The sequence below is a fragment of the Nicotiana attenuata genome, chromosome 11 (assembly GCF_001879085.1).
Source record: "Nicotiana attenuata strain UT chromosome 11, NIATTr2, whole genome shotgun sequence".
Classification (NCBI taxonomy): domain Eukaryota; kingdom Viridiplantae; phylum Streptophyta; class Magnoliopsida; order Solanales; family Solanaceae; genus Nicotiana; species Nicotiana attenuata.
This window is the reverse complement of record NC_031999.1, coordinates 11,847,130-11,873,777: the sequence shown is the minus strand read 5'-3', so window position 1 is coordinate 11,873,777 and position 26,648 is coordinate 11,847,130. Positions and strand designations below refer to the sequence as shown.

Here is a 26,648-nt window from a genome sequence, read left to right as displayed (position 1 = left end):
ATTTGGACAGTTATATTTTAAAAAGGGGAGGGGTTCCTGGCCGTTAGATGAATTAGATTGAATGGCCAGGATTGATTTTAAATCAACAGAAGCCAAAACGACGTAGTATCCTGATCATACTACGTCGTTTCAATGATTTTAGACCGGGTGTGGGCAGCGTTTTGGGCTGGGATTGGGCGGAAAATATTGGGCCTGGGTGGGTTGATTCAAGACTTAGCCCAATTTAAATCCCTCCTCTTTTAATTGTTTCTTTTATTTTATTTATTTGTGTTTTGTATTTATTTTTCTGATTTTTATAAAAATGCAAAATATTAAAATGAAACCTAATTTATTTCCAAAATTAAGCTAATTGATGCCTAAAATTGTTTAAAATCTATTTCGTGACAATTTCAACAATTAACAATTAAAAATGCAAAAGCGGACTATTTTTTGTTATTTTCTTTATATTTTGTTCTAAAAACAATGTAACTACTAAATAATCCTAAAATATGAAATTAGATCCTAAATGCAAGTGCCAAGTGTATTTTTAATATTTTTATATGAATTAAATGCACAAGTAAAAATGCAAACAATTAGCAGAAAATAACAAAAAATTCACAAAATTGTAAAATAATGAAAGAAAAATCCTTTTGTTTGAATCTTTGGGAGTAATTCACTTAGGGCAAGAATCACGTGCTCACATCCTTTACAATATTTATGAGGATCAATAGTAGAATTATCTACACCTAAATTCCCATAATTCCAATATGTCATGTTTCTCTAATCAACAGTTATAAAAAAACAAAAAAAAAAAAACAAAAAAAACAAAAAAACAAAATAAAAGTTCAAACTTGAACCCTAGCAATATATACAACTACAAGTACACTGTTAGTCCTCGGCAACGGCGCCAAAATTTGATCACGCCCAAATATGCCTTATAAAACGGACAAAGCGGTCGTTGCAAATATAATCCGGTTTACAAGTCCGGAATCGAATCCCACAGAGAACAAAGGCTTAGCTACAGTTGTTCACTATCACCACGAATACAAGCTTGAACAATTCCTAACTTATAGATGTTAAGATTCTTGTGTTTAACTAACTAACTAACAAATTAAAATAATAAATTAACACTAAAGATACTATAGGTTGGAGAAAAGATAAAGGAGGTCTAGAGTTATGATTTTCCCAATTGTCGGAATCATTCCCGCTATGTCTTCTATAATTTCGCCTAAGTATTCTCTACCGATCATGAGCGCTTTGCGTGTTGTAATTCTCTCCCGAGTAATTACAACAATTTACTAGACATACTCTCCCGAGTTACGCTAGCTGGATTTAATTACAGCTCACTTAGATTGCACCCAAGGTTTCGTTATCCCTAATCCCACCTTTAAACCCTTGGTTATTGATTCCTCACATACGTTGGGAGTGATGTTGTTCAACAACTACCTAAATATGCACTCTCTCCCGAGTAATACTGTAATACATACTAAATAGGTACAGCTAATTGAGGTCCCTTCAATCAACCACAAGAATAATATAGTTAAATAAATAGAGAAAATACTACGGCTCAATTATATAAAAATATATTAAGAATTTATCCCACAAAAGGTTCCATCAAAATCCTAGATAACAAATTAACTATTCATAAAAGTATGTAAAACTACAATACTAAAAGTCATAACCAACAATGAAAAATAGGAAGAGGAAAGAAAAACTCGTAGAAGAATTCCCCGCCTTGCTCCTATTGTGTCTCTGCCTCCTTAGGTCGAATATGTGTCAAAAATATGTCCAACTTCCTCAAAATACCGTTTTTCCATGTATATTTACCAAGTAGGGTTGGGCCCAAATAATTATACCTTCTCCAATGTGAAAAAGGACAAGTTTCCAGGCCTGGACTAGCGCGGGTGCTCTAGTGACCGCGCTAGTGGCCGCGCATATTAACAAGTGCACTGCCTCAGTCCGCGATCGCGGTTTCGACCGCATTTTTTACCCTGTTCCGTTAGGAATTTAAAAAAACGTAAAACATGAAAGTTGTAGCCATTTAAGTTAGATGTCCAACCATATATTATATAGTTCAAATGGAGTTCTGAGCAAAGAGTTATGTCTATTTTACTAGACAGTGTGCAATATACCTACTCGAGTCTTCGTTTGTTCTTAACTATAAAAGTTGACCCTTGACACGATCCCGACTTAATTCCTTGGACTTTTACTCATACTTCAAAGCTCCAAATCACTTGAATTCATTCCATAACATCTATATAGCTCGGAATCACTCATACAAGGCATAAAACACACAGTTAGTGCAAACCACTAACGGTTAAAGCTCAAACTCAATTAAAGTGCAGTAAATTAGAGTGTAATAAACGATTAAAACACGCAATTATAGCCTATCATCAGTGATTCTCATAATAAATTATTATGGTAAAGATTAATTAATTTCATCAAAGTTATAAATATCAAATGTTATTTTAGAACTAAAAAGAACATCTCAATTCTCAAGTGTAGTTGACACTAAGCGACCCTCTAAACTTGTACGAATTTTGTTACTTTAAAACTAGAACTTGGATTTGTTCCTATTAAATACTTATACCACTCAAAAATTATACCTATTAGATATTTTTGGTAACCAGTCAAAAAATTGTGTGTAGCACATTCGCAAATAACATGGCTAGGTAGCGATTTAAATGAGGAGACATAGCATTTGGCCCCAAATAATCATTAAAGTTTCCAAAAAATAAATTCTCAGAAAAAAAAAAACTATCTAAAAACTTATTTAACTAATTAAAAAATATTTCAACAAGAAAAAAAACTAGTAATTTTTGAATTCCCCGCCCCCACCCCCCACCTACCTCGCTTTTCGTTCGAAGTCTTTGTTATTTATCATTATTCTTTTTCCTACTGTTGTATCTTTGGTTCAATTTTGGGAAAAGTTTTTGCGATACGAAGGTCCATCCCTTACTTCAATCTCTATTTTAATTATGTTATTTTGGGTATTTATTTGATTGAATTTGCTCTAATTTATTACTGTTCGATTACATTGATATATGTATATGCTGGAATTATGTTTTTTCATTGTTGAACTTCACCAACATAGGTGAGATTGAACCTTATCGGAAACAAAAAATAGAATTTTGCCAGAAAAAAATTCGGTTGACTTAAAAATGTAATTGGTGTCTTTTGCGGTGGATGTTTTAAGGAGAAAGAATGAAGAAGAAAAAAAAAGGATTTCTTTTATATTAAAAAAATTATTCGCTTAGAAGTGTATTTCACGCACTATGCCATGTCAGCAACAAAATTCTAATAAATATAATTTTTCAGTGGTATAAGTGTTTAATAGGGATAAATCCAAATTCTACTGTCGACATAAAAAAAAAAATTGGACAAATTTAGAGAATGCTTTTAACTTTAGCCTAAGGTAAATAAATAATCTTTTAATTTGAGGGTGAAATTGCTCACCTAAATATGGATTAGGTCCATTTTGAATTATTCCATATAATATCCAAAAATCACAAGGATAAACATGTTATACCTAAATAATTAGTGATATGTTACTATTTAAATTTTTCCATCTTGTTTAACTAGCAATAAACCAAATAAAGTGAAAGCATGTGAATGATTGAAATCTGGGCTTTTAAAATTTTAAACAAAACTTTAGGGGATAAAAAGAAAATTTGTCCTTCTTTCTTTCTTTATTTTCAACTGAGCGAAAAAAATAAAATACAGTATGTTTTATAACTGCTAATTGAAAATTAGCCACAGTTTCAAAACTAATCGAAATTTAGTAATTATTTGGCAAAAATAAAATCTGAACAAAAACACCCTTAAAAATACGAAAAGTCCAATATAATATGTTGGAGATCAATTTTTTTACATATGAGATTCCAGCATAATATGCTGGAGTTCAATTTTTTTACATATGAGATTCCAACATAATATGTTGGAGTTCCAACATAATATGTAGGAAGTTTATATGCAAGAGCTCTATAATCCAGCATATTATGCTGGAACTTTTCATGTTTTAGCTAGGGTATTTTTATCCAGATTTTATTTTCGCATAAGATAGTGGCTATTTTTCAATGACTTTGCAAATTCTGACTATTTTTCAAGAGACTTTTTCCTTCCTATACCATATATGAAACCTTATTACCAAAAAAGTGCATAGTTTCATATTTACCCGCCATGTTCACAGTTATTCTACAAAATATATACCATTCATTAAATACCAATTATTAGGAGTTGATTCCTTCCTAATTAGGCGCACTACAAATCTGGAACTAAATATTCTTCCAGATATTCCTATTTAGGCGCGCTACAATTATGGAAGTAAATATTCTTCCAGATATTTTCCACCATTGACAGCCATTAAAAAGCTTGAAAGCTTTGAATTCAAATTTGGGTTTTCAAAATCATTATTTGTTTGGATTGGGTGTTGTTGAAAGTAATCGGGAATATGGTTTGGAGTTTATATCTCAATTTTGAGGGGTTTTGGTGAAGATTAGACTTGGTTTTGACTGAATTTCAGATGGAAACTCGAAGAAGAAGAAGAAGAAGAAGGCATATTGCAGAAATTGTAGATTGTAGATTATTTGTATTCTGATTGTAGATGCTTTATTTTCTGTTTTCACAAATAAAAAACGGCTAAAACTTCTACAAATCTTCTGAAAAAACGCAATTATGTCAAAAATCACAATTATGCTACAATTGAATAGGAATTGGGATATAAAAATTCATTGTACCCGGTTTGTAGATATTTTGTAGATAAATTGTAGATTATTTGTATTCTAATTGTAGATGCTTTGTTTTCTGTTTTCACAAATCAAAAACGACTAAAACTTCTACAAATCTTCTAGAAAAAATGCAATTATGTCGAAAATCCCAATTGAACTACAATCGAATGGGAATTGGGATATTAAAATTCAAAATATACCCAGTTTGTAGATATTTTGTAGATGAATTGTAGATTATTTGTATTCTGATTGTAGATGCATTGTTTTCTATTTTCACAAATCCAAAACGACTAAAACTTCTACAAAATCTTCTGAAAAAACGCAATTATTGTGATAAAAATAAGAAATATTGTAATAGATTATAGCATTTGATATTATTTGAGAATTGGGACTATGAAATGGATGGCATATGTATTTTTACGGACTCGACGAAGAACGGGATGATAAAGTGCAGCTCGTGTTGTTCCAATTTTGTAATTTCTACAACAGAAACTATTTCAAGTGCAAATGATCAACACAGAAGCAACAAATCGTCAAAGCCACTGGCTCTTAGCGTCCTTTTGGTTGTAGGTGATTGTATCCTCGTTGGTTTACAGGTAGTAGCAGTCATTTCCTGTACGTAAACGTGGGTGAGGGCGAGGGTTTGGGAGAGAGAAACGTGGGAGGGGTGAGATATACGGTACCTTGAATTAAGGAGGGATATATGCTGCATTAATTGTACCCTTAAAATACACTATGGTACAGAATTGGTAATTTGGTATACTAAATGTAATTATATCAAACCTTAAACATTGAGGGTAATAAGGTTTCCTATATGGTATAGGAATGTAAAAATTTCATTTTTCAATTAGCAGTTTGAAAACTGGCTAGCCCATTCTATTTTCTATCCAGCCCACGCCACGCAACCCAATCCAATACCAATGTGTCTTTATTGGGCTTGGACCTTTGCACTGATTTAAGCCCAATTAAACTTTCATTATTAGCCGACTATTAGAAAGATAATACAAAAGAATAGCATCAGTTAATGATTAACAGGTATGACAGTAAAATATTTTTACCAATAAATTCAGATATGATAATAATAAATTTCGAGTGACAATCAACTACTTCTAAGTACACTGCTACTACTTTCTATTTTCTAATATCTTTTTCTATATCTTTTCTTGAAACCAATCCATTTCCTAACACATTTAAATGATTAGAAACTAATTCATTCCATAACGTAATATATTTTTCTATTTTTATGTTGAAAACTTTCCATAACAAATTTTTTACTTTCCATACATTGGATATTTTACCAGTAAAAAAATGCTTTTTATATAACATAACTCTAGTGAAATTATACATCGTATATACCGAAATAAAATACATATAATTTGTGATTTATACATATATTTTATAAATCATGTATTTTCTAAGGAAAATCACGTGTATATATACACACATATGTTACTTATACTCGTATTTATATTTAAATATATATCATCAATATATATAATAAGTTTATGTGATATGTGTTGTTTCTATACACATATTAATGGTATATTAAAATTTTAGATTTATTTTTCGTAAGGTATTTGCTAGTAATATATTTTGAATAATGCACATTGTGTGTGTGTGAGAGAAAGAAATAAATGTCGAGAAGAGAAAATAATCGTAAAGAAAAACTCAGTTGAAAAGATTTGGAAAAAAATTTATTGTAGATTCAATTATAATATCGAAGGCTCCATCATCAATAAGGTTAAAAAATAAAAATACATCTCTCTTCGTTCACTCATCAATGCTGTGCATAAATTTTACAATATGCTAGTATTGTAAAAAAAATTGTTATTTATGAAATAATCTAAAATTAATGTTCTTATTTTAAATACCTTTTGGAAAGGGATTAGGCGTGTAAAATCTCAACTCCGAGTAACCCCAGCCGAGTAGCTGTCCCCCAAAAAAAAAACTCTCTCAAATAACCAGTAAAACCCCAGTCGAAAATCAAAGTCTCAAATTCTCAAAACCCTACACCGGAGCTACGTTGACGGTAATGGCCGGTTACTCCCCGCCGGCGAAATCATAGCTTGGTAATATGCTCTTGCTTTTCCCTTTTCGCAGCATTGAATATTCGTGTCATTTTTTTTAAATCTTCTTCATGCAGTTATCTCGTTTTTGAGGTTTGTATAACGAGATTGTTCATACATTGGTTCGATTTTTCTTTTTGTTTTTAGGTGGAATTTTGAAATTAATCGAAAGTTGAAGAAGACATTGCCTATTGAAGATAGTGCGTTTTACAAGTCACAAAAATGGTACTTGTTACTCATGTTTCAGTTTATTGATACTTTTTTTTTTCAATTGACAATATTGTTTTTGCATAATTTTTGGTGGTTAAGATTTTAATTCATGGAATTCTGACCATTTCTTGATTTGTGCATGCCCATGTTAATCTTCTCTGTATTTTACCACTTTTAACTTTTCCCACATTTTAAAATACTCCCTTTGTTTCATTTGTGTGCCAGAGTTTGACTTTGCACCGAGTTTAAGAAGAAAAAAAAAGACGTTTGAAACTTGTGGTCTTAAAAGCTTAAAGGGTTATTTGTGTAGCTATGAAAGCTACTCATTAAGGGTAAAGTGAAAAGTTTAAAGTTAAATTATTTTTAAATATAGAAATGTGCGATTCTTTTGGGAATAGACTATAAGGAAACAATTACACCTCCCAAACAAGTTGTGGTCTGCTATATGACTCACTGGACATGTTCCATTGTTTATGAGTATTCATCGTGATTTGACCAGTTTTATGCTAGCTGCTAGACTACCATAACCCTCCTCCTTTATTTGGAATTGGGACCACTGATGGAGTTTAAAGTGCTTAAATAAATCAAAGTCATAAAATATCTCCACCAAAATCTTCCCTTTACTATGAAGATTAATCATGATTTGGCTAGTTCTATGCTGGCCGCTAGACTGCCACAACCTTCTTCCTTTATTTGGGCTTGGGTCCGACAATTTGAGCAAGCTCACCGGTGGAGTTTAAAATCCTTAATTAAATCAAATTCAGAAAAAAAAATATTTGTTCACCGAACTAATTTTCGAAGTACTATTTCAGCATTTTCGTTCACTACTTGTATAATAAATACTAGTGTCTTAAACTCCATATGCAATCCTATTTTGGTACTCTGAGACAATTCAACTTATCCACAATAACTTTCCCCAAGCATGTACTATTGCACACATACATTGTAGTAAAAGAACACATAGAGGGTGTTTGGATGGGCTTAAAAGCTAGTCAAACAAGCTTTTAAGCCACTTTTTATTATATGGAGTGTTTGGCAAAAAAAAAAAGCTGCTTAAAAAAAGTTAAAATGTGCTTAAAAAAAGCCAAAAGCAACAAGTTGGTTGATCTCAACTTTTCCGATTTTGGCTTAAAAGCCATTTTAGTTTGACCAATAAAATTACTCTTTTGTCCATTACATGTTTTCATAATACCAAACTTACCCCCCAGTCAAAGAAACCCCAAAACATTTTCTTCTCCTATTTTCTTCACATCCGGAGACACGTTCCTCTTCTTTCATCTTCCTCTCTACTTCATCTTTCATTTTCTGCATTTTCCTCAAGTATCATTTTCTGATCCACTTGCGTTACCTTCTACCAATACTACTTGACTATAACCAAAGACCAAGAACCTCACCTCAACACAAAGCAAAGTATCATTCGCCAAAACTTCTCAAATTCTCTCTCAAAACTCAAATAGGAAAAAGCTATGGCTGGAGTTGAATTGCTCCCCAAAGAATATGGATACGTAATTCTTGTTCTTGTTTTCTACAGTTTCCTCAACTTCTGGATGTCATTTCAAGTCGGCAAAGCTCGCAAAAAGTACACAACTTTCACTCAATTTTGTCATAATTTTGCCTATTTTTTGATTTTTCCCGACCCCTTTTGTGATTTTGTCATTTGAAGCTAAAGAGTCGTTTTTTACTTTTTTGTTGGAGATTATCCCAAACCCCCTTTGTGATTTTGTGTTTGGGAGCTAAATATACTGATTAATGGCCTGGATGCTAATTACAATGGTTTTACCTTTCTGCACGAAAAATCTTTCTTCTACTTTATAAAAATTATCTAAAGTAATCCAATAAATTGAAATTAAATTAAAATATAAATTATTTTTTATTTGCATTAATTTATAATTAAATATATTATAGTAATCAGTTCTTTTATAATGTTAACAACTTTAAGGATATTTTTGTCTTTTTAACAGAAAAAACTGCTTACAAGCACTTGTTTACCAAACACTTCAACAACTTTTTTTAAGTTTCAGCACTTTTATCCAAACAGGTAACTGTTTATTTATAAAACAAGCTCCAGCACTTAAAAGCTGCTTTTAAGCCCTTATGCTTAAAAGCCACTTTTTTTAAGCCAATCCAAACGGGCTCATACTTAGCATATGGCAAGTGTTAAGTTGTGGTTTCTGGGATTTTCAGATTGAAGTATGTGATGAATTTTGTGTCTGTCAAATATTAGAATTTGAGATGCATGGTTTAAGAGTTTGATGGTATAGTTCTGTGTAATACAGTCAGATATCAGAAAATGGTTCATGAAGCAGCATGACAAAGGTACGGGTAATGGGAGTATGTCCAAGAATAGTGCTCCAGAAAAGCCTTCAGCAGAAAAGCCTTCTCCAGGAAACCTGGTAAGTATTTTGTAGCTAGATCATTCTTCCAATTTCACTTGCTTTCTCGTTGACCTCTCGTATGGTTTAAGTGTTTGTTAATGTAGTTACCTATTTCTTGTTTCTTGGAACCTGTTCCGATTGCCTGGAATGGTGGGGCTGGCTTGTTGTTTCTTTTTGAGATTTCCTGAGAGTAATTTCTTTTCTATCGATTGCCGAAACTTGACCTGGACTTCTACTTCAATTATTTTATTGAGCAACCGAAAGAAAGAAATGGAATGGAGTCATTTGAGGGAGAAACAGATTACTTGTTGGAATGGTTTTTTTGAAACATGAAAGCAACAAAGCGATGAATCTAACAGATGAGTCAGAATAGATCTACTTTCCCCCTTACTTGGTATGGTTTTTTTCTTGTGGATTGCGTGCAAATATCTAAACACGTCTAAAAGGGAAGAAAAAGGTGTAAAGCTTGGAAAAGACGGAAAGTGAAATATGATATCAAGTCTAGATGAGTGTAATTTTCATTTTAGCTGCCACTCTTAACTTTTTTAAAATTTGAATAAGTTCATGAGCTATAAAGAAATAGAATGAATGGTAACAATCCGTGTGGGTTTGTACAAATTTCGAGGGCTAGTTAGTCACCAGAACTGAGACTGACACCGTAAGTTCGGGGTTTGGGACACTGCTAGTAGTTCCAGCAAATCATTGAAAGCTGACATTTTTTTTACCTAAAACCTATAGCTTTTAACTCTACCCATCCATAACCAATGTAAATACTGAATAAAGAAATATACTTGATAACGGGAAATAGTGGAAAGGAATCTACTCTAGAGAGTTTCTGTCTTTCTCTCTTATACTTGGGGCCTTTCTTATTAGCTGCAATTCTGCTCCTTATGTATTCCTTCACGTTGTTGAATGATGGCTCCAGCTATTTTGAGTTATGACTATAAAATCTGCAAATAATATGCATATATGGCTGGATCTGCTGGCTTCAGATCTTGAGCTCTTCCTTTTATATGCATGTGATTTAGTTTCATCGCTTACCTAGCCATTTAAGAAATAGAGGGATATCTTGATTACATATTTCTGGGGAAATCTTATATGTCAAGTGCTTGATAAAAACTTCAGCATCAAGACACTTGGCAAATCTCGTCTTCTACGTTGTGGCCTTTCAGCTTTTCCTAAGACCATTACAAAGTATGATAGAAAATTAGGGGGAAATTGAACTAATCTGAAGGTCATTCGGAAATACCATGAACAATAGTATTTTCACCTATATTAAGAATTCTAAAACTTCTGAACTTTAACTCCTTGTTTCTAACTTTTGCAGTAAAATAGAAGTTGGTCACCATCAATAAGTCCTGTAAAATATTGTTGATCTTTAGCTTTTTCTTTTTTTTTTATAAATATTTTCTCATCGTTGGGTTTTTAGCTAGTAGGTAGAGTTTTTTGAGATGGTGGAATGTTTAACTGGATTATCTAATGCAATTTCTGAACTTTGAGAACCTACGGACAACAACATCTTTTGTTTTGTTAATCTTATTTATTGCATCAATGGACACTAGGTACAAGAAGGACAAGAGACTGCCGGCAGAAGGAAAACTAGTAAATATTTTGCTACAGCACAAGTGAAGGCAAAAGAAGAAAAAAGTAGAGGAAGTATCAGCAAAAAGAAAAGCTCAAAATGCTGGTGGAAGTTCATCAGTTAATGAGAAGCCACCAGCTGCGAAAAGAATTTCACAAAGCTGAGGATGACGATGACTTTGTACTGCCTGCATCTGCAATGGGATCCAGAGGTGCCACTCCCGCAAAAAGTCGGCAAGTGGCTCTGGCAGGGGATCTGCACGGAAGTCTGTGATCAGTGATGAAAGTGACGATGATCTTAAGGATACAAAATCTGATCCCAAACCTACTGGAAGAGGGCGTGGTGGACGAGCAGCTCAGACTGGTGGGAAAGGCATCCCTCTTGATGAAAGTGATGATGATGCCTCAGCTGATAAGGACACCAAATCTGGTGGATGAGGGCGTGGTGGTAAAGGACCATCTGCAGCACCAAGTGGTGGACGAGACAGAGGTGGTGGAGGACGGGGCGGTTTCATGAATTTTGGTGAAAGAAAAGACCCTCCTCACAAGGGGGAAAAGGTAGAAGCCTTGCTGAAGCTATTTTCTTTTACAAGTAAGAAGTTGTCCGAGTTAATAAAATTGTGGTCTTTCCACTTTGCAGGAAGTTCCTGAAGGTGCCCCAAACTGTTTAGCTGGTTTGACTTTTGTAATTAGTGGAACTCTGGACAGGTACCTCATTGAGTCTGTTTGTATATTTTTGAAGAGATGTTATGGGGATAAACCCAGGGATGTATTTGCATAAATATCTTTATTGCTTATTCCCTCGCCAAAATAATTATGGAATTTTGTTAATATATATTCCTTGAATGGAAATTGTATTGTACATTATTGAGTCCTTATTGGGCTCTAAACATGATCGATGAGATTTGTGGATCGGGTTGCACGCCGCAACAGTGATAATTGTGGATCGGGTTGCACGCTGCGGCATGATGAAATAGTAAATGATATGGATCGGGTTGTACGCCGCAACAGATGTTAAATGATAAATGATATGGATCGGGTTGCACGCCGCGTCATGATTAAATGAGAAATAATATTTGAGGAGCGGGTTGCGCGCCGCAACAGTTGATGATACAAGTGTGTTTAATTTGGATATTGCGTTTAACGTGAATAATGGTTTTCCTTGTTCGCTATAAAAATTCTAAACTGCCTTAGACTGTTACTCTGGGATTATTATTAGTACTGGTATTACTTCTGTGATATGTTTTTCCCTTTCCATTTTTACTTGTCTATTTCTGTTTATTATCCGTTGTATATTATATAACTGCACAGGTTTATGTGAGTGTCTGGTCCTAGCCTCGTCACTACTTCGCCGGGGTAGGCTAGGCACTTACCAGCACATGGGGTCGGTTGTGCTGATACTACACTCTGCGCTCTTTTTACGCAGATACAGGTTTCGAACAGCAGCAACAGCAGTAGTGCGAGTGTTAGCATTTCGATCAGCGAGGCACCGAGGTAGCCTTGCAGACGTCCCCAGGCCCGGCGTCTCCTCTATCTTTATTTTCAGTCTGTTATCTCATGTATTCGAGACAAACAGTTTTATATTTCTTTCAAACGGTTGTTTTAGTGTTCTTAGAAGTTCGTGAGTATTGTGTCACCAGTTCTTGGGTAGAGGTTTATGATGAATTTCCACATTTCACTAGTTTTCTTTTAACTTAAGTCTTTCGCTCATTTAATTTATTCCGCTGTATTTAATTATAAATGTTAAATTGTTAAAAGCAGGATTTTGATAACGAAAGAGATAGATAAAGGTTGGCTTGCCTAGCTCCTATTAGTAGGCGCCATCACGACTCCCGGGGGTGGAAAATCCGGGTCGTGACAGGCAATCACGCAAAACTTCAGCATTTTAGTAGCTGGGAAACTTCAGCTCTATGAAATGTTCTCATGTTGCTCCCTGTGTTAGCTATCATGCGCTAACACACACCTTTGAAAAAGTACATACTGAACTCATTGGCAACACAAATTTGCTCACTCACCTCCTTCCATTCACCCTACAGTTGGGGTTAGTCTTAATTCTAGACCTAAAACAATCTGATACGCTGCTGGCTTAAACTACAGCTACTATCACTTGTTGTCTTGGTCTTTGCTCCTTAAATTACGTGTGTATGTATTCACCTAGCCTATATTGAACTATTGCACCTTTTAGCAACAAAAAAATATATATTGCACCAGCATATCATCTTTTTTTAGGGTATTACACTAGTAGACTAGATAGAAAATAGCAACAGAAGATGGAAGAAGAAGAAGAAGAAGAAGAAGAAAAAGATAAAAGGAGGAGAAGGAGGAGAGAAAGGGGGCTTAAGTTATTTAAAAAGTGGGTACAAGTTAAAAGTTTTTTAAAAAATGGGTATATGTTAAATGGAGGCGACCAAATAGGGCGGGCCGTGCAATTTTTATCCTTTATTCTAGTCCAAATATATTTGAGTCCAGCATTATTATTAAATCCGAATTTTTACCTCCTATAGCAAAGGTTAGCACCTTATTTATGTTAAATAAATACCATTTAAAAAAATTATATTCTATAGATACATTTTAAGATTTATAGCAAAATATTTAATTTTGGTTACCTCCTAGCCCTAAGCCACTAAATACGCTAATCAGTTACACTATTTTGTTTCTCTCCCTACTTTGATACGTCCCATTCTCTTCGTCCCATCAAAATTTCCGATCTCCTCCTTCCTTCCACCGGATTTGTGCAAGCCCTCTTCAGAAATTGCTCCGGCTCCCGCATCCGACGACTGCGGATACAGTGGATCAATACGTTTAGTGAAAACGAGTAGCATTTGAAGCAGGAATGAGTACCGCAGATTAAGCAACTGAATATACAACCAAAGAAGAAAGCTTTCTGAGAAAATTAATACATCAAAAGTTTAGAACTCTGCATGACAAAATTGATGAAAAGGTTTATTCAATTTAGGATACTCCCTAATCCCCAGGACGTTGTTATGGTTCTCCATTGAGTACATAAAAATGCTTTGATTGCTCCAGGGGAAGGTCTCCCCAACAAGCTTTAATGCAGACGTTGCCTCTGAAGTGAATATACAACTATATTCTCTTGGTGATGCATTGAAGAAATTAAGAACCTGAACAGAGCCGTGATGCAATGGTAAAAGAAAGTGAAACAAGGTTGTGATTTCTGTTACCTTTTTTTAAGAGCATTTCAATGTATCTCGCTGTATTTCTATGTATTTCATTATATTCACTATCTTTTTTTTCATTGTAATTCAATAAATCTCGTTGTATTTCATGTATTTCATTGTATTCAGTGTCTTTTTTTCTCATTGTATTTCAATGTATACCTCTGTATTCTATCTATTTCATTGTATTCATTGTCTCGCTATATGCCATGAATGTATTCATATATTTTTTTTAATTAATATAATTTATGTATTGAGATGTATTATATAATTTCTTTGAAGATTGTTATGTTTTTGGGGTATTTTGCGGCTGAGAATCTTTTTTATAATTGGAAAATACAAAAATTGTGTATTATAATTGAGTTTGTTGAGTGATATTAGGAGTCTATTATGTTAATTGTTTCACTTTCGTTTTAAAAACAGTGTATTCCCCTATTTCACGCTGTGAATACAGTCGAATACAATAATCTGTCTAGCTGTAATCCCATGTTTCACTCCATGAATACAGTCGAATACACTCGAATACAACAACTGATTAGCTGGACTTCCCTGATTCACACCTATTTTTGCTACTGTATTCATGAATACAATAGCTTAAATACATCAAATACATCTTATAACCACAGTAAAGGTATCTATATTCCGTAATATAGCAAATGGTATCTATAGATGTCTAATTACTACTAAAAGATAGTGTTTTATGAAAATTTCTCATATATTTATAACAAAATTCGCATTACAAGACTCATAATTCTTGTAATGAATTTCAAAACAAAATCCCTACCGACAAAGAGAACTCATAATCCCTCATTCCACTAATCTGTTGTTACTAATTCATTGAAGGCATAGATTTTTCATTTTTTGTTTTATTAGCGTAGGTTAGGAGTGACAAACAGGCGGGTTGGGTCGGATATAGGCAGGGTCAAAAGACGAATAAATTATTCGACCCAACATATATTTAATACGGATAAAAAATGGGTTAACTGGCGGATAAAATGAATATCTATTTTATCTAGGCCTTCTTGAATTTGATCACTTTTGAGATAATTCCTGGTCTCCCAAACTTGAAAACCCCTCAATTTGAGGCTTACCCATTAGCAATAAATGAGCAAATGATCCAAGCAATTCGCTTGACCTAGAAAATCCAGCAATCCTAATATTTCATGAACTTCTATATTAGGTAACTATCAATGAATGCATTTAGCACAGAAATATTAGACAATAAAGAAGAAGTGCTGATCATAAGAGTTCAGAACAAATCCTACAATCACCAAATCCAGTTAATTACTCGAGACCATATATATCTCTTGTCATCTTGAGCTTACTGCATTATGTATATATATATATATATATATATATATNTATTTCACGCTGTGAATACAGTCGAATACAATAATCTGTCTAGCTGTAATCCCATGTTTCACTCCATGAATACAGTCGAATACACTCGAATACAACAACTGATTAGCTGGACTTCCCTGATTCACGCCTATTTTTGCTACTGTATTCATGAATACAATAGCTTAAATACATCAAATACATCTTATAACCACAGAAAAGGTATCTATATTCCATAATATAGTAAATGGTGTGAGCACGTGATTTTTGCCCTATATGAATTACTCCCATAAAATATAAGGAAAATAATCTTTTCCAATTTTTGCAATTTTATAGGATTTTTCGTAGAATTTTGTTAATTATTTACATTATTGTGCATATTTAATTTTCATTAAAAATAAAAAATATCAAAAATACCATGCATTGCATTTAGATTTTGGGTTCACATTTTAGGAATAGATAATTAATTAATTGCTTTATTAAAAATGAAATCACAAAAAATGGCTCATTTTTACATTCTTAGCCTTAAATTTTAGGTTATTAATTTTTCTCTATTAATTTGAGGTCAACTATTTTTTATAAATTTTGTAATTAGATAATTAGCTTAATTTTACAATTTTAATTAATTTAGAAATTTAATTTAGGTTTTTAATTAATTAAAGAAAAAAGAAAAAAAACAAAAAGAGAAAAGGAATTGGAAAAGCTTGGTCTTAAATTCAAATTGGGCCAAACATTTTAGAAGCCCAAATTTTCCTCCAACCCAGTCCAAACCGGGTCGACCCGACCCAATACCCAACCCTAGACCTATACATTCTAATATATAGACCTAACGCCAAATACACTAGGGGAGGAAGAAAAAAATCGGGGCGCAGCTTTTGAACCCCCACCCCTGAAAAACAACAGACCTACACCCCTGTTGAGATCGGCCGATTCTCTGAAAGAATTGAAGAAAAGAACAGAAAATTAAGGACCCCCGAGCTAGGCTTCTTCTTCACTGATAACACACACACACACCAAATAGGGGGCGAATAGGAAAATTGCTCATATCTATTCTAGCTTCTTCTTTGAATCCGCTTTCATCCGATGAAATATGGTTGAGTCGCCTAGTGGTAGTCAATTTCGTCGACGCTGCTGCTTCGTTTCTGGTTCAAGAGATCGAGCTCATTTTTTCAGATTTACCGGGTGAATTTAAGAGCTCTGTAGTCTTTGCCTCGGCCATAAACCACATCCATTTCAGTTTCAAATCTGTTCAATCCGTCGAGGTCACTGCCATGCCGGCACTTCGCCGGAGTTTCTCCATTTCCGGTCCAGCTTGAGTTCCGTCGAGGTTCGATTTGAGATCGTTGTTCTTTGTTTCCGGTTCAAGGTTTGAGCTTCGATTCTTTCACTTACATGTTCTGTTTTTTGTTTATTTGCGATGCTCTGTTTATGAAGTCCTCGCTATTGTTAATTGCTATCTCCCTTTAATTTCATATACATGGTTTTGATGACATGAATTTGGAGTTACACATGAATTCTGTCGGTTGGGTTTCTTTTTCTGCCATTTGGCTTCACTTTTGCCTGGATTCGGAAGGTTGGGTTTAGCTTCATTTTGTTGCTTGTTGTGGTTTCATCAACAAACTGTTGATTCACTTAGCTTCATTTTGTTGTTTGATTTCTCTTATAAGTTTACTTGCAATGGTCATGCCATGTATTTGGTTTTTTTTTTAAGGAAAATATCAGTAATTGCATAGGGATATTGGTTGATTCGTTTGGTTTCGCACAGTGTATACTTCAGTTTAAGCTTCAAATTCTGAAGATTAATCACGACATGAGCAGGTGAATTGTAATGAGTTATAGTCATATAAATGTTTGTAAAGTTTGTCTTTTTGTTAAATTTCATCACCTGCCAAATTGAGTACATAAAAAGGGACGAAAGCAGTTAGCAAACCCCCGTATTTTCAATTTTTGACTAACGTAGCTCAAGCTCGAAGTAGCACAGAGGAGATTTTTTTTAAAAATTATGAATCAAAGTTTAGGAGTAAATTCGGAAATCCTTTCTGAAATATTTTGGTTGCTTTAGGCGCGTTATTTTAATAATATTACCTTCCTAAACTCGGGTGCACATTTATGTGACCCAAATCCAAATCTCAACAATGTTATATAAAATGTGTTGCGGACCGCGGGCGCATTATGTGACCAAGACATATTTTAAATGACGTTGCAATTTTCTTTAAAAAATGAATAAAAGCGGTTAAAAGTTTAAAATTGCACCATAGGCTCAAACATGTATTAAAATCAGATAATAGGCCAATTATAACAGTTGAGCGACCGTGCTAGAACCACATAACTCAGGAATGCCTAACACCTTCTCCTGGGTTAATAGAATTCCTTACCCGGATTTTTGGTTCGCGGACTGATAAACAATCATTCTTTTCCTCGATTCGGAATTTTTAAACCGATAACTTGGGACACCATAAATCTCCCAAGTGGCGACTCTGAATCTCTTAATAAATGAATCCCTTTTCGATTGTTCTTTAATTGGAAAAAACTCCCTTTATTATACCTCTCCGTGGTGTAGGTAAAAAGGAGGTGTGACAAATGGTATCTATAGATGGCTAATTACTACTAAAAGATAGTGATTTATGAAAATTTATCAACTTTAATCCATAACCATCCTAGTTCTACCCTGCTATAGTCCAGAATAATTTGAATCCCACTAATAGCCTAATCAAAGATTAGGTTAATAGCGTATTTGGCCAAGCTTCTCATCAGGCCAAAAGTGTTTTTTTTCCTTCAATTTGAGGTGTTTGGCCAAGCTTTTTTTTTGGGGAAAAGGGTGCTTTGGCCGGGAGCAGAAGCTGTTTTGAAGAAGAACAAAAAAGTAGTTTATCTCCAGAATCAGAAGCAGTTTTGACTTTTTTAATACCAAAAATACCCTTTGCAAAATGTTATATATACCAAAATAACCTTACTTAGTTTAAACTATTAAGTAACATAAAATAATTTTTGGGATGAACTTTCATATTTATTAGATGATTTTTTGATATATTTAAATTATCGTGAAAGAATAAAGTACTTTTCAATTTTATTTTTATATTTTACTTAACAACAACAACAACGACCTAGTGAAATCCCACAAGTGGGGTATGGGGAGGGTAGTGTGTACGCAGACCTTACCCCGAAGGAGTAGAGAGGTTGTTTTCGAAAGACCCTCGGCTCAAGAAGACAAAAAGACAAAAGAAGACAATATTAGTAACACCACCGAAATAATATGGGACAAATATGACCAATAGAAACAAAAATCAAGAGAAATGATCCAAAGCAAGGCAAAAGCAAAAGCAAGGCAAGGTAGAATAGTATCCCTACCAAACTAGTCTAATAAAAATATGGTATAAGACAAGACTCAACTACCTCCTAACCTACAACCATTATATTTTACTTAAATAGAATAAAAAACTTAATTATTCTCTTTAATAATAAATATTTGTAATTATTTATCTACTTATATAATATTAACTATTAAGCAAATCTCTTCATGTCCTTATTTGTAATTTGACAATTAAAAGCATTTTTTTGAAAAACTTGGCCAAATATAAATTATTGTTCGAAGGTGTTTTTCAAATTGATTAGCCAAACACAAACTATTTTTCTCCAAAAGTACTTTTTCAAAAAACACTTTTGAAAAAAATACTTCAAAAAATGAGTTGATTTTTCCAGTTTGGCCAAATAGGCTATAAGTCTCGGCTCTAGCAACCTATAAAGTCTTATTTAGGAATGACTTGTGTCTTGGCTGCTTCAAAATGCAAAAACTTCTTCAAATTTTTAAAAAATTTCCACAAACAAGATTTGTGAACTCCCCTGTTAGGAGAATTAATCTAAATGGTATCCACTCAACCGTTTAAATTAAAAATAATATATAACATATGTATAATATATATAAACTATCTTTGACCAATGCTACCTCGACTTTGTGCCTTTTCTTGACCCGGGGTACTCTTTCGTGATTGCTCCTTTCAACCCAATATGAATTTTCTTAGCATAAAATGGGACTAAAGTTATAAACAGGGGCAATGTAGTAAACTTTTCACGGCAAGTGTAATTTTAACCTTGTACACATGTTGGCTAGGAGGGCACTACATGATAACATATGCAGGGATCTTACTATTCTATATTACCTGCCCCTTTTTGCATGTGAAGTTTTAAGTTCGGACTTGGAAGGCATATCCTATGCTACTAAAAAACTTAGCAAAGATGCTTGCTATAGACTTGCCTATTTTGGAAACAAAAATGTCCTACGTGACATGGCTTGTAATAGCTACCGGGCGATTATGGTTGTATGAACTCTACTATGATGTGATTTCTATAAATAAGATCCCTGTTATAAAAAAAAACTTGTACAAGTTTACTTAGTTAAATAAAATCTTTTTGTTTGACAAGAATATAAATTTTATTTTTATATAATATGTATATGCCAATATATAATATCGACTAGAAAAAGTAAATAATAAATCCGGTCAATTATTTGGTAAAAATGACACAGGTGGCCACTTTTAAGCATGCTGTTTAAAATATATCCACAGTTTACAATGTATTTAAAGATCAGCCAATTTCGCTCAAACTTCAGGATAGGACGTCCTAGAGTTTAAACCTCATAATTCAAACTTTAGGACATTGTATCCTAAAGTTCACAAATTGTTCCTTGAAGTTTGATTCTTATGTCCTGAATTTTAAATAGTTCAGAAATTCAGGACGCTTGATCCTGAATTTGAAATTAGCAACTCAAAAATTCAGAACACTTAGTCATGAAGTTTTGGTAAATTGCCTAATCTTTCAATATATTGTAAATTGTGGCAACAACATACCCAGTATTATCCCACACCGTGGGATCTGGGGTGATAGTGTGTACACAGACTTTACCCTACCTTATGAGTATAAAGAGATTGTTTTCAATAGACCTTCGGCTTAGGAAAGCATAAGCACCGCATTAATAAAGAGTGAAGTGATACTCATATTCTTCATACCCCGATAACTATTGCAATTTTGGATATCACCCTTGTTCTTATATACAGGAACCATCATGCTCCACCTCCATTCTTCGGGCATCTTTTTTCGTTTTAAAAATGACATTGAATAACCTAGTGAGCCACTCCAAGTCTGCCTTGCTGCACTCTTCCAAAACTCCACCGGAATTTCATCCGGCCCGATCGCTTTACCCCTCCTCATCTTACGCATAACTCCCTCCACTTTATCAACTCTAATCCGCCTACAATGGTGGATATATTTTAAATAGTTGGCTTAAAAGTGGCTATTGGTACACTTCGCCCAGCTATTTGTGTAAAGATCCCAACTATATTGTACCATTTTAAGGCCCATTCGAAATTATGAATTATCAGACAAACCCAAAGTCCTTCAAACGGGCCGGATCCAACCCAAACCGAAAAACGTTGACCCAAATTGGACTATCAGCCCTCAACTTCCCGCCGTTAATTTTGCTCAGTTTCCATCTCTTTCTGCAGCAAGCTCCTCACCTCCTCTCTTTCTCTGTATTCACTATCTCACTCTCAAAACCCTTTAAAGGTATAAATTTTTATGTGTTTTTACTGTCCATAGGATATTTTCTGCAACAAAAAGTGACCTCAACTGCACTAACTGAGTAATTGTATCTGTTTTTGGTTGGTCGTTGTGTTTATAATTGGATTTTTATGAATAAATTTTTAAAAAAAGCTTAATTTTGGTGTTCTCCTTTTGTTTTTCAGGATTTCAGCTGAAAAAGGGGAGTTTGATAATGGAGGAAGAAAAAGAGTTGAAAAAAGAGAAGAAAAACATCCCTGTAGTGCCATGGATGAGAAATCCAATTGATATTACTACCTTGGACCAATGCTCTCTCGATTTTGTGCCTTTTCTTGACCCCAGGTACACTTTAATCTTGAGAAACTGCATAAAGTTGCTTTTTTTTTTTTTAAATTATAGAATTTGAATTTTTTTAACTACTCATGTGTCACAATCTATATGACATTCTATTTATTTGGGAATGTATCAAAATGTTTTGGTTCTATTTTATTATTTGAAAAAAAGTAAGTATTATTGATGTCAAAAGCTAGCACTAAGAAAGTGCTGAAGTTACATCCAAAAGAAGCAAAAATAAACAATGTCAATTTATACCCCTTCGCCGAAAAGTTACACAGGGTAGGTAGGTCAATTTTCTTTATGTATAGTATATACTATATGTTGGAATCCCATTAGCTTCTTTGTGTGTATACTTCATTATGTTGATACTCCTTAGCGAAATTCCTGGCTCTGCAACTGGCAGCGAGACAACTGTGGGGGCTGTTTTTCAGCATTTTTGTATAGAGGAAAGCAGAGTGTTTTGATAGAAATAATAGCTCAATTCATATCCTGAAATATAGGTGTTTAGGCATACTGACAGCTTCATGTAATTTACAAGATATATGTGATGAAATAGGCAATAGGCATGACTGACTTTATTAGCTCACTACAGAAGTGACTTTGTATAGAGGAGCCTATCCTTTTTGTTTTTGTGCAGGAGGCCTTTCACTTTGGAAAGTTCAGTACTAGCGTAGTACTTGACTATTTTTTGCTACCAATAAAATTTACTCACTGATCAAATAAAAAGTAAACCTGTCTATCTATGCAAAAGATTCTATGAACGGTAACTGGGTGTCTGCATTTTCAGCTACATTCATGTTACACCAGGTTTTGGTTCCATGTTGTTAGTGCTGTAATTTCTATAGCTTTTATCAGTTCTTTTTATCAGGTATATTAGAGGCTAATATTAGTAATGCATCCAGTAGATGCCAAAATTAGAACAGTGAGCAAAAGATTGGTTAGCTCCTTTTCAGTGGATCTCCTATATGTATTCGAAGGAATTAACAGAGTAAAAAAGATAACTCATTAGAACTATTTCCAGAGTGAAGATTAGTAGATTACTCCAAGAAAAAAGGTTCAAGACGCATCTAGTTTTAAGCAGATGAGAAGGGATTAAGACCCCTTCAAAATCTATGGTTCGTCTCCTGGACCAAGAATGCTGGTATCATCTGTTAAAGTTTCGGAATTTATTTATTTACTTTCCTCTGTCCCAGGCACCTATATACATCTCTAACACTGTAAACTAGACACCGGGAATGCACGATCAAAACGAATTGCTTAGTTTCCGGTGGATGAAACTGTTTGGTCCCATACATTAATGTACATCTTATTCAAGTTATAGGACCGGAGTAGATTATAACAAGTTTCAAACTACAGGCGTGCATTACTTATTTCTTACAAAGTCGTGGAAAGAAATATTAGGGAATGCTACACAAGCATACACGCAAAGCATTCCTAAAATTTTATTTGACTGACCTGATCAATTTAGGTTACAAAATAGGAGTATACTTCCCCGCAGCCAATTTGATCATCCTTTTGAATTTCATGCTTTCGTTGTTGGTGAAAATTGCTAGCTGACCTAAATAATGCTCCCTAATCCCTTCGCAAAAGAAAAAGGTGTTTCATTCCTCCATGAAAATGAAATGAGCAGAACGGAAATTATAGTTAACCTTTCATCTCACTTTTGAACTTAAAATTCATTTTTTATCCCAGATATCGTCAGTTTATTACTTTCAAAGCTTTACTGTCTATAAAATTCTGCAGTTGAAACATAGTTGCACTTATACCTTTTGCCTTCGTGACACTGCATACTGGAGTTTTACACTTCCACTTCAACTTGTTCTTACCCTACATGTTTCTTCACTAGGTTAGTGGTGGCTTTGAGGAATATGAGCATCACTTCACTCTTTCCCGTGCAACTTGCTGTCTGGCAAGAGACAATTGGACCTGGCTCATTTGAACGAGACCTTTGTATAAATTCACCTACTGGGAGCGGAAAAACTCTTGCTTATGCGTTACCAATTGTTCAGATGTTGTCTACACGTGCTGTAAAATGTCTTCGTGCACTAGTGGTCTTGCCTACCAGGGACCTCGCTTTGCAGGTTATTCACCTTGATTTTTTAGTTTTAGTTTTGGAAAATGTGCAGTGCATAATTACTAAGATTCTCAATTACCTGTAAAACTTTGCCCCATTTCTAACTTTGCCTCCAGTGTTGGGTTCTCCTTTTTTATAGGTATGTCGATGATCCTAGGTTTTCTTTGCCTTAGAACTATAACTTTATGCTACCGATCGCCCAAAACCGAAAAACTAAAAGTTTATGCTTTGCCTGAAAGTCCTTTTACTAGCAATCTAATAATTTGTTGGAATTTTTTCTTGGTACCTCAGAGGCTTTAAAAATAGACGTCTACAGTTTCACCTGCACATGCGAATATATATATATATATATGTATATGTATATATATATACACACATGCATACATACCTATAATGACTATATTTGCACATTAACAAGCAAATATAGATAGCTAACTTCTCGGAGGAAGGTTATGTTGTTATCATTTGTTGCTGTTTTCAGGTCAAAGAGGTTTTCTCTGCTCTTGCACCTGCAGTAGGTTTGTCCGTCGGCTTGGCAGTTGGTCAGTCATCAATTTCGGATGAAATTTCTGAGCTCATCAAGAAACCTAATATTGAGTATGGCGTATGTTATGATCCTGAAGAATTCTCATACGAGTTACAAAGTGCAGTAGACATATTAGTGGCAACACCTGGAAGACTGATGGACCACATCAGTAACACTGATGGTTTTACCGTTGAGCATCTATGTTATCTTGTAAGCTGCATATTTAGTTGCTTAGAATTTCTTTGTATGTATATTTACACCAGTAATGAAAGGAGCTAACAATTGCTACACTCTTTTGTAATTTATGCATCTTCTTGATGCCAGTAATGAAACCAATTACCTCATCAAAAAAAGTATATTTACACCAGTCTCCAAGTCTTGTCTTTTTCTTGCCATTAATTGAATCCTACCATATTGATATAAGTATGTCCGTATTATCATATCGTAGCATAAAGCATTTGTCTGTGAGTATCTTGCTCATCTTAAGAAGCTAAGTGTCCCAGCTAACTTTTTGCTTTTCCTTAGGGTCTGCTCATTAGTCTATAAGGCCACTAGCAAACCAGGCACTGGAAAGTGAGAAGTACCTTTTGATAATTTGGTTAGAAATAGGGTGATGCCAACTTAAGTACAAACAGACCACAAAAGTGCATGCTTTAGCAGCACATGTGCTGGTTATTTGTCTTTACATTAGTAGCTTTCTAATGTCACCATAACCACCTGAACTTGATATTTTTCCACCATCTTCATTTATATCGATAAATTCAATCAGAAATAGCTGTACATGAAAGAAATAGGAGAGCTTTTGAAGCAAAAGATCTGGATTTTGAAAATCTGCGAAATAGTTTCCTGTTTTAATGTCTTTTTGGTGCACCTGTGAGGTGTCTTTTGCAGAGAATCATATCTTTTGGTAAACTCTCTACATTTTGGTATAGCTTTTGTATATGGGAGCTTTCTCATTAGCAGTAAAGTTGTATTTACTAAATTTAAAAAGAAACTCAATGTATTTGTTATTCTATTTGCTTCAATGCCTCCTTCCTATTTGAAAAGGAAAACATAGAATGCTAGCGACTCGAACAATTAAGATTTATTTCAACTTAATCATTAAACATCAAGTGGTAGTAGTAGGCCTTGTGAGTGTGGGGCACACACTTTGATATTGCTCATTTGTTCTTCTTTATGCTTTGTTGAAACCATTTGACTTACATTTTTTTGAAAAGAAAGTTGAAGAACAAATAAGGAAAAGATCCTAATGGTTGACTTACATGATATCATGTAGGTTGTTGATGAAACAGATAGGTTATTAAGGGAAGCTTATCAGTCCTGGCTGCCTACTGTCATTCAGCTGACCAGATTTTCTATTGATGGGAACTTCCCTTCTGCTGATGATCTGCTTCCTTGCAATTATGGTTCATTGAAGACAATCAGGAGAGTGTATGTTCTATGCCTATTCTCCCCCTTATGAATTGATTAAATGTGGAATTCCTCTTAGATGCACATCTTTCCTCAGTGCTGATATGACATTTTTTATTTTTCTAATCATACTAAAAGTAATTATCTGACTATTCAAGTCTGGTTTATTGCGTTATGACAATGGCACTATACCTTTGACTGTCAAACCCTTTCATTGTGGAACTGCTAGTTCGTGTAATCATGAAAATGTATCCACTGTTTATCTGAAACTAAGGCTACGTAAGTATTTGCGTTAGTGGATGCAAGTTTGCTGGAAGGTTTGGACCTTTGATCAAGACATCAAGTGATGATGGTTCATTGAGTTTGCTCCTTGGGGTCGAATAGGTTTTAGTGCACATAGGCATTTCACGTGTGGAATTATTTTAAGCATTGCTTTAAACTAATGCAGGGGCACAGAAAGAGGGTTCAAGGGCAAAGCCTATCCAAGGCTTGCAAAGATGGTTTTATCAGCCACACTAACACAAGACCCAAGTAAACTTGCTCAGCTTGACTTACATCATCCTCTTCTTTTGACGACTGGAGAAAGACGTTACCAACTGCCTGAAGAACTCAAATCATTTAAAGTGGTGGGACTATGCTACTTGAATGAAATAATCTCTATTTATACATTATCAGCTCTTTCCTGATGTGCCTGAAATGTGTTTACTATTGCATATAATTTATCTTAGTGATTATTAGAACTCACTGTTGCCTAACCTATCAAAAGAAAAAAAACAATTTGTTGTCTCCTAAGTCATAAGGGATTTACTAATTTAGCTATGTTATTTGGCGAGGAACTTTGTTTTGTGTTCTGAAGATATGCTCACATAGCAGAAGTTACTGCTTCAGTGTAGTCTTTCTTTAAATCTCTGTTTGCAGCACCTTATTTTCTCTAAAAGCATTGGCTTAAACTGTCTTGGGTATTTACCTCATGGATTGTCTTTAGACACTCATACATGAATGTCTTCCCTACGTCTCCAAACCACTGTTATTAAAAACCATCACTTTGTTGCTTAAAGCGACAATGTGATACAAAGTGAGGGTTTATGTAAAAACCATCACTTCGTTGCTTCATGGGACGAAGTAATGCTGAGGGTTTATCTAAAAACATCACTTCATTGCTTAAAGCAACGGAGCAATGCGATATGAGGGTTATCGCCTTATGAGGAGGCAATGTGCTTCAGAAAGTAATTTATCCAGTGAGAAGCAATTCGACTGAGATTGAAAGATGAAAAAGAAAAAAGCCATTCTTTTCATC

General features: G+C 34.2%; 1 protein-coding gene and 1 long non-coding RNA gene across 11 annotated transcripts in view; both read left to right on the top strand.

Moving 5' to 3' along the window:
* Positions 6,600-12,478, top strand: LOC109234129. Of its 2 annotated transcripts, XR_002069139.1 has the most exons (6): positions 6,600-6,775; positions 6,920-6,997; positions 9,259-9,375; positions 10,920-11,496; positions 11,579-11,646; positions 12,365-12,478. It is a non-coding gene; the product is annotated as an uncharacterized LOC109234129 (long non-coding RNA). The 2 variants fall into 2 exon arrangements; XR_002069138.1 differs by lacking the exon at positions 12,365-12,478 and having other exon boundaries at positions 11,579-11,735.
* Positions 16,302-26,648, top strand: part of LOC109234128 (DEAD-box ATP-dependent RNA helicase 1) — a 16,235-nt gene continuing 5,888 nt past the window's right edge. For all 9 annotated transcript variants that reach the window (XM_019399983.1, XM_019399987.1, XM_019399980.1 and 6 more), the window contains exons 1-6: positions 16,302-16,818; positions 21,191-21,347; positions 23,188-23,422; positions 23,897-24,151; positions 25,218-25,372; positions 25,800-25,977. In XM_019399983.1, the coding sequence (XP_019255528.1) occupies positions 21,220-21,347; positions 23,188-23,422; positions 23,897-24,151; positions 25,218-25,372; positions 25,800-25,977 (951 nt within the window). In that variant the 5' untranslated portion in view covers positions 16,302-16,818; positions 21,191-21,219. The remainder of the gene's footprint in view (positions 16,819-21,190; positions 21,348-23,187; positions 23,423-23,896; positions 24,152-25,217; positions 25,373-25,799; positions 25,978-26,648) is intronic.